Source organism: Perognathus longimembris, chromosome 19 (assembly GCF_023159225.1).
Source record: "Perognathus longimembris pacificus isolate PPM17 chromosome 19, ASM2315922v1, whole genome shotgun sequence".
NCBI lineage: Eukaryota > Metazoa > Chordata > Mammalia > Rodentia > Heteromyidae > Perognathus > Perognathus longimembris.
This window is the reverse complement of record NC_063179.1, coordinates 22511545-22523370: the sequence shown is the minus strand read 5'-3', so window position 1 is coordinate 22523370 and position 11826 is coordinate 22511545. Positions and strand designations below refer to the sequence as shown.

Here is an 11826-nt window from a genome sequence, read left to right as displayed (position 1 = left end):
GAGATTGTGAAACTATAAGATAAGCATTCTTTTCTTTGGGTGGAACAAAATTTTCCATCACAGTCTATCTTGCTAATCTGTGTAACTAAAATGAGGAGGCCACATCCTTGTAAATGTCTTTGGAGACTTTACATCTCATTCCTCACAGGACCTGCTGTGGCTACAAAGAAATATGTTTGTAAATTTTACCAAGAAGGTTGCCCATGTAGAAACAATCTCCATAGCTGCTTTTCACATGTGGCACAGGTAGCATGCCTTCCTTTCTGTTCCTTTGCATATTCTGAGCTTATGCCTCTATGAGAATCACCCACAGTCCTTCTTTCATCCCTTCAGTCTCTCTTCCAGAGTCCCCCAAGCGAGAATTGTTGGGGATACCTGTTATTGGTTTGATTGTTGGGCTGTTTGGTTTCATTTTTTACACAGCATAGCTGCTAATTTCAGCCAAGTTCACATTTTGGTTCATTGCCCAGAGGTATTTGTCAATATGGGAAAAATAGGAGACCAAGAATTACAAAATGACTCTCCTTTCATTGAACTTTGGCACCAGGCAGCCCACATTAACAGAAACGCCGAACCCTGACAAGCAAGAATTGTCCCCTCTCCTCTGCCTTCTGACAAGTAAGTGCTCAAAGGACCCTGGAAGCTGTCTAGCAGGAACAACATGGCCCTGGCCAGATGGTTCACCTTAGCCATCTGCATCTTCGAAATCAGCACTCTGCTTGTAGAGCCATCTTCAAGGTGAGTCCATTTCCATTTGTCTCTGGAATTTCCCCGTAAGATTTGTTATCTCAAAGTTTATTTCTTATCAGCAATGTAGACAAAAATGCAAAACCCTGGAATTTCAACTTTGAAAAGAAGAAAAGATGGAGGGTGTGTCTGTAAGATTTCTGTGGAAAGCTCGTGCTATGGGAAGGGGACAGAGGGTATCTTCTTGACAAAGCCTTCCAATGTTGACTAAGATACTCTACAAATTAGCAATTATTAAATAAAGCTGATTGTCACCAATACAAGATAAACCTGGGTTTATCGGTGCATGATGTCCGCAAAGTTTAAAATGATAGAAACTAATCTTGCCTCCATGTTATCTTCATGCCTGACATTTTTTAACTATTAGTTACATTGCCCTTTGCCTCCACATTAGGCAAAGGTTAATAATTTGACTTCTTTTCCTTGATACATTCTATTTGTGTTCCAAACTATATCCTGAGACTTAGAGATTATTTCTTCCCCTTCCAAGAATCCCTGGTGCCATTCCACTGGCCACATTTCCAGAAAAAGATCCTTGTCTTCTTTTTCCTCTTCTCCTCCTCTGAACATATACTATGGTTTGCATATGGATTGAGGGTGTCCCCCAAAGTTCATCTAGAAGCTTGGTCCCGACGTGGCAGTGTTAGGTAAGCCATGTGGCAGTGTTAGGTAAGCCGTAGTATAAAGTAGTTGGGCCAGGGGGTCTCTATACATGTGAATGGATTAACTGTGGTGCTCAGGAGCAGGTCAGGCTTTGCAGGAGTGGTTTAATTAAAATAAAGATCAGGTAGGAGGAGAATGCTGGGCTCCTTAAAAGTCACTTGCTTCCTTGTTCACCTGGCTGGCTGGCTCTCTTTTCGATTTTTCCTAGTCATGTAATAAAACAGCCTATGGGGCCCTGTCTGCAGCATCAAGCTGTCTGCACTTTTCAGCCACCAAAAATATGAAGCAAATGAACTTTATTTTATTTATTTATGTACTTACTTACCTACTTAACCTTGGCTACACTTGTCTTTGAAGTATTTTGTTACAGCAACATAAAACAGAGTAAGACAGCATATGATGAAGACCACCCAGGATATAAATGAATTGGACAGATATGAACATCTATCGTGCTCTTAGGAATGCTGGAGTTTATGGTCACATGAAAAGGCAACAGAAAAGACAGAACTGTGTGATTCCATGCACAGTTTGGAGACATTATAGAAATATGGAAACATTCTTGACTACAGTGGTCTAGTTGAGGGAAAACATTATCTTGAACACTTTCTCTCCAAGGACTAAGCCTGGAGTCTAATTCTCCTTTTGTCGTTTGAGTCTTGGTTTAAGCAAAAACTGTTGGGACTCTACTTTCTATCTCCAGCCCTTCTTTGTGTGCAACCCAACATCAGTAGAGGCTGCCATTCAGTGTGGGTTCCACTTGCCAAACCTGTGCGTTGTTTACAGGGCTGCCCTCTTCCAGGAAGGGAAGGGGCTTGCTGTGTCACCCGGCCCACATTCCCATAAGCCCTGAGGCAAGTGCCCAGCCCAGGCTTTCCATCCATTATCTCCCCTTCCCTATGCAGCATTGTTCCATTACGAAAATATTTTCACTTTCTAGATATCTGGGCACACAAGGAATTTGTACTTGGAAAGAGTTTTGGAGGTTGCTTTAGCTTTCTTGTGTAGAACCTGACCCTTCTTGAATTAAAATAATAATAATAAGCCAAACAACACATTCCTGGATGGCGGCTTCCACTGATCTGAAAAAGGGAGGCTATGAGAAGGCTGCAGTCAGCTTTGAAGTTGTCACCCGGGGTCCTGGCCACACACAGCTGCTTCAGGACCAGGCAGCACCCTGGCTGTCCCCGCAGCTGTACAGCCTGTTCTCCCGGGCACCATGCCCTACCACCCATGCCTGGGAGAATGAGTCAGGGTGGCCGTCCTCTGAACACCCCGTGCTTTCCTCTGTGCTGGAGGGTGAGGTCAAGATGGGGTGTTCAGAGATTTCCACCTTGATAGAAGACAATTATCTTGAATAATAGCTAAAGAATTGAAAACTGCAAATGGTTTCTAAGAATATATATTCAAGGAGAACAGAGCATTCTTCTGGAACTGGGCTTCTCTGGGTCAGGTCAAGATGCCATTTCTTGACAGCTGTACTAGCAGGAACAAGAGCCTCGGCCTTTCTGTACTTTGGTCCCCTCATCGGGGAGATGTTTGTGTTCATGTTAGGGGCTCTGAAATTAGTGTTGCAGATGGCTTCAAATAAGAGCAATTTATTGCCTTGCAGTCTAGAGACCAGAAGGCCAAAGCCAGCATGATGATAGGGCCAGACCCCTTGCAGGCTCTCTATGGGAGCCTTCCCCGTTTCCGGTGGTGGCTTGTGATGAGTAGCACTCCTTACCTGGAAGCTACATTATGCCAAATCCTGCCTCATTGTAGGTACTTATTTTTCACATGTCAGACAAACATTGTACCACTGAGCTATACCACAAAGGTCCACATTTCCTTTTTGATGTGGAAACCAGCTCTGTGTGCTTTAATTTCAGCTTGATCACCTCTAGAATGATGCTATTTTTAAATAAAGTCATGTCCTGAGGTACTGAGGCTCAGGACTTCAACATCTTTTTTTTTTTTAAGAGAGACACAATTCAGTCCATAACTGGGATGATAAGAATATCTCTAAGTATTTTTAACAACATTAACTTGCTAACATGTAAGAAGTAAATAAAATATCTGTTCCTGGTATGTGGGAAATACTCAGTAATTGTCAGGTTTTTTTTTTAAATGATAACTATGTTACTTTTGCTTTCATATGCTTCTTGTTTATGAAAAGAGAGTTACAACAACCTTCAGAGGAAGTCATGATGTTGTACATATGTCTATTTGTGTTCTAGCTATGGAGCTGTTTTCACTAATGAAACATTGGAACTGGTGCTTCTTCTCCTTTCCTTTCCTCTCTTCCCTTCTCCCTTCTTCCCTTTCTCTCATCTCCTCCCTTCTCTTTTCTTCCCCTCCCCGCCTTCCCCTTCTCTGTCTCAATGAAGGTGTTTGTGGAGAATAGGCCCTGAGGTTGTCAGACCTTGAGGATGTCATGTCTGTGTTTCAGAGCAGGATGGGGGTGTTAACAGCCACCCTGAGAGGAGAACTCTATGTCAGACATGGGAGCCAGGCTGCCTGGGATGTTTCCAGTCTCCACAGTTTAGTGAGGACATGCTCTAAGCAAATTCTTCAACTTCCCTGAGCTGGTTTCTCACCCACACAATAGAAATCAGAATGAGACCTGCTGTGAGGACTACCTGACATAATAAACACTGTACTCAGTGTAGTCCAAAGTAAAGTGCTCTGTGCATCGAGATAGTATTATCTTGTCTTTTTAACTTGTAAATGACAAAGAGATATATAATTCGAAGATCAAACATAACAGAGTATACCTTGAAAAGTCTTGTTTCTCCATTTGTAACTTCCTGTGGTTTCTGTTATCAGGTATAAAGTACTTTTAAACACCCCTCTTTCTCCTCTCCCTAGCCTTGAGGTAAACATGTGCATTTGTTTCATGTTTATCTTCCAGTGTTTTATGTTAATTAAAGCATAGAGTGATATGCAATCCTATTCTTCCACTTTTTTATTTTTCACAAAAGGCATATTATAATATTCTTTTGGGGGGTATTATGATATATCCTGGCAACCTTTCTAAATCAGAATCAAGGGGCTTCTATGTTCTCCTCACGACTGATTCATTTCCTACTGTGTATCCCATCTCTTACTAGTGAATATTTGGGTAATTACTAGTGCTTTGTACTAGACACAAGGCTATAATAAATATCTTTGTGCATCATTTTGTATGCACATACATTTATCTGAGGTTCAATTCCTGGAAGTCATATAACTGGGGTAGTGGTAATCACCTTTGTGACTTTATCAAGACTATCCCAGTGGGGGGCTGGGGATATAGCCTAGTGGCAAGAGTGCCTGTTTCATATACATGAGGCCCTGGGTTTGATTCCCCAGAACCACATATACAGAAAATGGCCAGAAGTGGCGCTGTGGCTCAAGTGGCAGAGTGCTAGCCTTGAGCAAAAAGAAGCCAGGGACAGTGCTCAGGCCCAGAGTCCAAGCCCCAGGACTGGCCAAAAAAAAAAAAAGAATATCCCAGTGGGCAGGCACAGGTGGCTCAAGCCTGTAATCCTAGCTACTCAGGAGGCTGAGATCTGAGGATCGTGGTTCAAAGACAGCCCAGGCAGGAAAGCCCATGAGATTCTTAGCTCCAGTTTACCACCAGAAAACCAGAAGTGACACTGGCTCAAGTGGTAGAGTGCTAGGCTTGAGCTGAAGAGGTCAGGGGCAGTGCCAAGGCCCAGAGTTAAAGCCCCACAACCGACAAAAAAGTAAATTAAAATGGGTACTGGGGCAGCATTAAGGAGTAAGAAGGAAAACACCTTTGTGTGTGTGTGTGTGTGTGTGTGTGTACTATCCCTATCCTGTGCCCTTCTTTAAAATTGAGTTTCATCTTTTATTGTTTTCTATGCTGACTTCATAAATTAGTCTATCATCTCTGCTATGAATTATAAATCGATTTCCCAGTTTGTTGTTCATCTTTTGACTTTATATGTGGTGTGTTTTTAATTTACCTATTTGTTTTACATAACATCAGGGTATTTTTTTTTTCATTTCTCAAATAGCAGGAGGGTTAGCCAGGAGGCCAGAGCACAGCTAGGTATGTGGATTTGAACCCCAGCTCTGGCAGAGTTGCTGCTGTGTGAGCTGCTATCTCTGTGACACAGACCATCACCTACAGTGTGAGAATAATTGTGGGAGACATTACATAAGGCAAGAACTAAGGAGATAATAAATGTAAAGACTTAACAAGAGTTCTTGATTCAAACTAAGCATTAATAAATGATTTTCCCTTTCCTTTCTTCTACCTTCCTCCTCTTCCTTCTTTCTCTCCCTCTTCTTCTCTCCTTCTGCCTCCCTCCCTCTCCCTCTCCCTTGTTCTCTGGAGTAGATGCCCAGGGTAGGTTCCCCCACACATTGCTGAAAGGCTTCTGAAGCAAATGTCTTCAAATAACCTAGCAGAACTTCATAGCCTTTTCTAACCTAGCCTTGAAAGGTACCCAGTGTCACCTTCTCTGCACTCTGCTCAGTTCATCAGTCACAATGGCCCACTCATCTTCAAAAGAAGGACACACAGATCATCTTTCACAAGTCTAAAGCTGCACACTTCCTCTGAGAGGGTCCTCTCACTACCCAGTAACACTCTGATGTACTTATTTCCCTCTTATCTGGCTGTATTTTCCTTCTGAATCTATATGTCTTACCTGATACTGTATATTGATATAGTTCTTTATCATTTTTCCATGATAGCAAGAATATCTTTCTGGTAGTCTCTTTCCAGAACAAATTCTCATGCATGGCAGACCCTTATTAAAGGTGTTGAAAGCAGGCTCACAGAGAGCACCTAAAAGAAGCTTTTAAACAAAACTGGGAAACCAGGAAACATCCTGGTGGAAAAAAAAGGCACTGGGCACTGCTGCTATGCTATCTTTTCGTCTGGATGAATTACATGAGCGAAACAAATTGGGTTTTGAACCTATAGGTAAAGAATACAGTCTTATATTAGCTTATGTTTCTCCACTCAAGAGAAAATACTGTCTCATTTATTGTCAAAAGGATGCTTTCATATAGTATTTATTTTCCTTCTTTGGTTGACCACAGTGCCCTGGAGTGTGAGTTTCTGCTGAGGCTTTGTTTTTTGTTTTGAAGCTGGAATTTTCTCCTCATGGCAGGAGGACAGCCCTTGCTTGAATGTATCTCTAGCTCAGAGCTAGACCTCCTGCCATCTTGATATACATTACTTTGATCTAAGAAGTGTTTTCCAAGCTGAGGTGGAAACACGGGGAGATATATTGTCCTTGACAAACACATTTCATCTGTGAATCCAGGAAGTGTTTTGGAAACACTGCTCAGCTTAATGACTTCTCAGGATGATGGGCAGGTGGTAAGTGTTGTACATATGGCCATTCTGGAATTGTAAAGGATTATGTGCTGAGTGATTTAAAGAAGCTGACGAAATGGTGGTGGTTTCAGAAGAGTAAAAGACAGAAGGAGCCACTCAAGACCACTTTCCTAATATTTAGGCGGTTTATTTATTTCAAAAACATATGCTCTTGGCATAACTTGTTATTGTGTCCTACAAATTCCTGAGTTCTGCTTTTATTGTGCATCCAGGTATCAGACACCTGATGCAATCAATACAAAGCAGCTAGGTGCCAACACAATTCTCAGTTTACCTTTGCCCCATTTGCCATCTTTTATCTGTAGCTTACAATGGACCCAGGCAAGAATCAGGTTTTCCAAGTGATGGATGTTACCTGAGGAAGCCACATCAAAAACATAAACCACATTCTTGTTAATTCACTGGGTCTCAAAATACCTAAAAGTCATCATGCTGGTACATACCCAGATTCTTGAAGAAGCAATGACTGCTTACAACAATGAGGAAAGGACCAGACCATACTGAATTAACAGTAGAAAAATGTAGGTAACCATCTAACTTGGAATAAATAGCACAACTCTCCATTCTAACTTCCTATCTGTAAAGCAAAATGAATCATACTTAAACCTATTACTTGAAGATGGAGTACAATTTTAATGAAAAAAAATAACTAAGGAAGTTGTTCAGTAAGACTAACAAATTCAAAGTTCTATTTAATCAAAAATATTTGTGAGCGCTATGGGTTGAATTGTGTATTCACAAAATGGACATCTTGAAGTCCTAGGCCTCTGTTAATTCAATTGCATTTTTAGTTAATATATTAAAGAGTTAAGTGAAAATTAATTTATTAGTATGAACCTTAATTCAATAAAATTAGTGTTGGGCTGGGAATGTGGCTTGATGGTAGAGTGTTTGTTTGGCATGCATGAAGCCCTGGGTTTGATTCCTTAGCACCACATAAATAGAAAAGACTGGAAGTGGTGCTATAGCTCAAGTGATAAGAGTGCTAGCCTTGAGCAAAATAAGACAGGGACAGTGATCAGGCCCTGGGTCCAAGCCCCAGGACTTACAAAATCAATGAATGAATGAATACAAACTAGTGCATTGCATATGAAAGAAATTGACTCATGTAAAGAAAAGACATGTAAAAAGAAGACTTAAGAGGAAAAAAATCGTCAAATAAACCAAGGAGTGAGGATGCACAAAAGATTGCCCCTACCCCACTTTGATCTCTCTCTCCAAATTGTAGGGAACAATAAATGTTTATTGTTTTAACTGTTAAAGTAATATAATAAGCAATATAATATAATATGATAAGCATAATGTAATAAGGGATGTAAGTACAGCTCCCAGGGCAGGGATGATATTGGTAAGCACTTTTTTGTTGTAATTGTAAAAGTAAGGTATAGAGGGGCTATAGTTACATAAGTCAGGTAACGAGTACATTTCTTGTTGGACAATGTCTCCCTCTTCCTACCTGTCTCCCAGTTTACCCTTCCCATCCCCACCTACAAGTTGTATAGTTCATTTTTAACAGTGTCTAATGAGTATTACTACTAGATTTGCTCGCCCATTCTCCTTCCATTTTTGTGCCCCTGTTTACAGAGAAATGAAAAAAAGTGGGACAAAAACAGCAATGAAGAAAAAAATCTCTTATTTCTATTTCTGGAAGTTCATTTGGATAAATATCATTTTATATAGTCAAATGCACATAGGCATTGTCCCTTTTGTTCCTCCCCCTAAGAATATACTGACTGTGTGTGAATGCTTGGACTCCTGTATAATTATCATGTCCCAATGTATTTTAGATCTACGATAAGGACTCTCTTTGGGAAACGGTAGATCATTCACAGACTGAAATCACATCTTAGTCCTGGAGGGCAATAAGAATATCAAAGGGAAAAACTTAATGTTTTTCACTAAGTCCAATGTACAAGTCAACCCCTTAAGGAAAAGAGTCCTTAAGTAAGAAGTTAGGGCAGAAGTATATGTGTCCACAGTCAACATGTAACTATTATTACTGCAAAAAGCAATAGAGAAGAATCTACCAGCAATGCCAGCATCTCTGAAGTAGGGTCTACTCATTTCCTGTGTGCATATGAACAGCCCCCTTTCTAAGACCCCATCTGTGTGTGTGTGTGTGTGTGTGTGTGTGTGCACGCGCATGTGTATGTATACACATACTGGACTGGAGGCTTGAAACTGGATTTGAATTCATGGCCTGAGCACTGTCCCTTAGCACATTACCACTTTGAGCCACAGCTCCATTTCCAGCTTTTTGGTAGGTAGTTGCAGAAAAAGATCTCATGGACTTTCCTGCCAGGGCTGCCTTTGACCCATGATCCTCAGATCTCAGCCTCCTGAATAGCTAGAATTACAGTGTAAACCACCAGTACCCATCTTATGTAATATATTGTTAACCTGTACTTCTAGAAGATAAAATCCAGTCAGGATTCCTGATATTCTAGATAGTATAAACAAAATTCAGACCTACGAAAATGGCATCTCCAGTTACAAAGGCTTCCTTAGTAACTGGCAAGTTTTGCACAAAAACTGAGTGGGTGGCTCACCAGGAGAACATACTGGAGAGAATTAAAAACATAGTTCTGTTCAAGAATATATGGAACAGTACAAGAAATGTATCCAATGCCTAATGTATGAAACTGTAACCTCTCTGTAAATCAGTTTGATAATAAAATATATATATATGAATATATGGGTAAGGAATATCCTTATTTTTGTCTTTCACTTAATTACTCATTCAGAGACCACTTTTCAAGAACCATGCTTTGTTCCATGTATTACATTTGCAAGCTGAATACAACCTAAAAGTTTCCAGTCTCAGTGTGTTTTCTAGCTAATGCCATTAGGTTGGAGAATCACAAATTTTGATTTAGTTTGTTGTGTTGAACATTGTTGTAGCTCCCTTGTTTGGCTAATATCAGTTGAGAGCATGAGTGGGGGAATGAATTAGTTAAATGAAATATGCCTTTGCCAAGTTGTTACTGACATAGGGAAGAAAACATGATGCTCTAGAAGTAGTATACACAGAAAGATAAACTATACCAGGATGGTTCTCAGGAGAAAAAAAAGTCAATGTGTCCAAGATGAATCAGTGTGTTGAGTAAGAAATGAAATAATTAAAGGCCTGAAGATGTGGGAAAATGGCTCATCTTGAAGTTTCATCCAATGTTGCTAGAACTTAGAAGATAAAAAGGAAGCTTGAAAATTGGGAAGGGAATAGGTATGTAAAGCTATCTAGGCCAAGTGCTGTTAGGTTTATTTTCTAACCAAAACAGATGGCCACAAACAAGTGGCTTAAAATGCAAGTTTATCATCCCATATTTCTATATGCCAGAAATGTGAAGTGGGTCTCACTGGGCCAAATCAAAGTGCCAGCAAGGTTGAATTCTTTAATGGATGCTCTAGAGAAGAATCCGTTTTCTCAAATTTCCAGATGCTGGATCTGACTGTAACTCTTGACCCCATAGAACCATTCTTACATCTTCAGAGCCAGCATTAGTGAGGGAATAGAGTCACTCTTCATTTCTTCAACTTCTCCACATCTTCTGTCTTTACACTACATTGAATGCTTTTTAAGAGCTCACATGATTAGAATTGGCCTACCCTAAACACCAGATAATCTTCCATTAATCATATCTGCAATGTCTCTGGCCATGTAGAGTAGTCACAGAGTCCAAGGATTATGGATGCCTTTGGGAATCATTGTTCATACATCTTAGAAAAGGTCGGGCTTTACTACACTAGCAGTCAGCATCTAGTAAAGAGTTTTCAGTGGCTAAAGATTAAGTCAAATGGGAGAATGCAGTCTAGCAAATGTAAAACCTTAAATTCTAAACCCATTATTGCAAGAGAATTTTAAGTAGGGAAATAGAAACATCATATCTATATTTCTAAATGATCCTTTCTGAAGTCTTATACAAACTAAGAAAAAAATGACTGTATTCATCTAGAAAAGACATACTGTGAATGTAGACCCAAGAAACATCTGGAAGACATGAAGAAGGAAAGATGGATTGGAGAGTTTCTTTGTAAGATTGCCAGCAACAGGTTTTAGTGGCAGATTAGATGTCAGAGATGAGGATGAGGAAATGCAGAATTAAACCAGTAATACCCAGGTCTCTAACTAGGATAGCTACATAAATGAAGGACCAGATTAGCAAACAAAGGAAAAATAATGATTTCCTTATGGAATAAGTTGAGTTCAATAGTCCATGAAGATATCCAAGTACAGATGTCCAGTTAGGAATTGTATCCAAAACTTAAAGCTTCAAGAGACAGGTCTGGACCAAAGGCTTATCTATGGGATATCATGAGCACACATCAAAACTCGGTAAAGCTTGGTGGGAAGAAAGAGACAGGGAAGAGGGAGAGAAATAGGAAGAAGATAAGAGGAGAGACAGAATGAGACAAAGACATGATAGAAGCTTAATGAAAACACAACACTTGAAGGACCGAAGGAACCTTCATACAAGAGCAACATACTGAGCAGAGAATAAAGAAATGTAAAAGAAGAGTCCAGTGTCATTCTGTAAGGAGTGGTCACTGCATTAAATGCTGTAAGAAAGTCACAGCACGTGGAAGTCATCAACGACGAGGGCAAAAACATTAACAGGCCAGGAAGGTTGAGACTGTTGAGACGTGCTCAGGAGATGGAAGTGAGAGTTGAGATTGCAGGCTAATTTCTCAAGACACTAAGCCAAAAAGCAGAGGATTTAGAAATAGTTAAAGAAGCATGGAGGAGATGAGGACTTAGTGGGAATGAGAGAGAAATATAAATATGTTTATAGAAATTCCTTTAAAATGCGTTATTGTGAGAGGAGGAGGGAGAGGGATAGATGGGAGAAAATGTGACTAGGGAGAGAAGTTATCTGTTCACTGATTTGATTGTTTAGTGTCATCAATTTGAACACATTGTAATACAGATGGAGAGGAACTGTTTTGGTTGGAGAGTTGAACATGGAGAACATATTCAGCTGACCAGAGTCTCAAAATGGAGGCACTGGCAAAAGCTGGGCATCTCCCTGGTACAAAGAGGCTTCAGGGTGCCAGGCCAAGGAAGTAGAGTCAGGGTGCTT

The 11826-nt window shown here is 40.3% G+C and overlaps 1 protein-coding gene across 2 annotated transcripts in view; it reads left to right on the top strand.

The window, feature by feature from the left end:
• The first annotated feature begins 595 nt into the window (after positions 1 to 595).
• C9 (complement C9) overlaps positions 596 to 11826 on the top strand; it is a 37325-nt gene continuing 26094 nt past the window's right edge. For both annotated transcript variants that reach the window (XM_048368213.1, XM_048368215.1), the window contains exon 1: positions 596 to 738. In XM_048368213.1, the coding sequence (XP_048224170.1) occupies positions 662 to 738 (77 nt within the window). In that variant the 5' untranslated portion in view covers positions 596 to 661. The remainder of the gene's footprint in view (positions 739 to 11826) is intronic.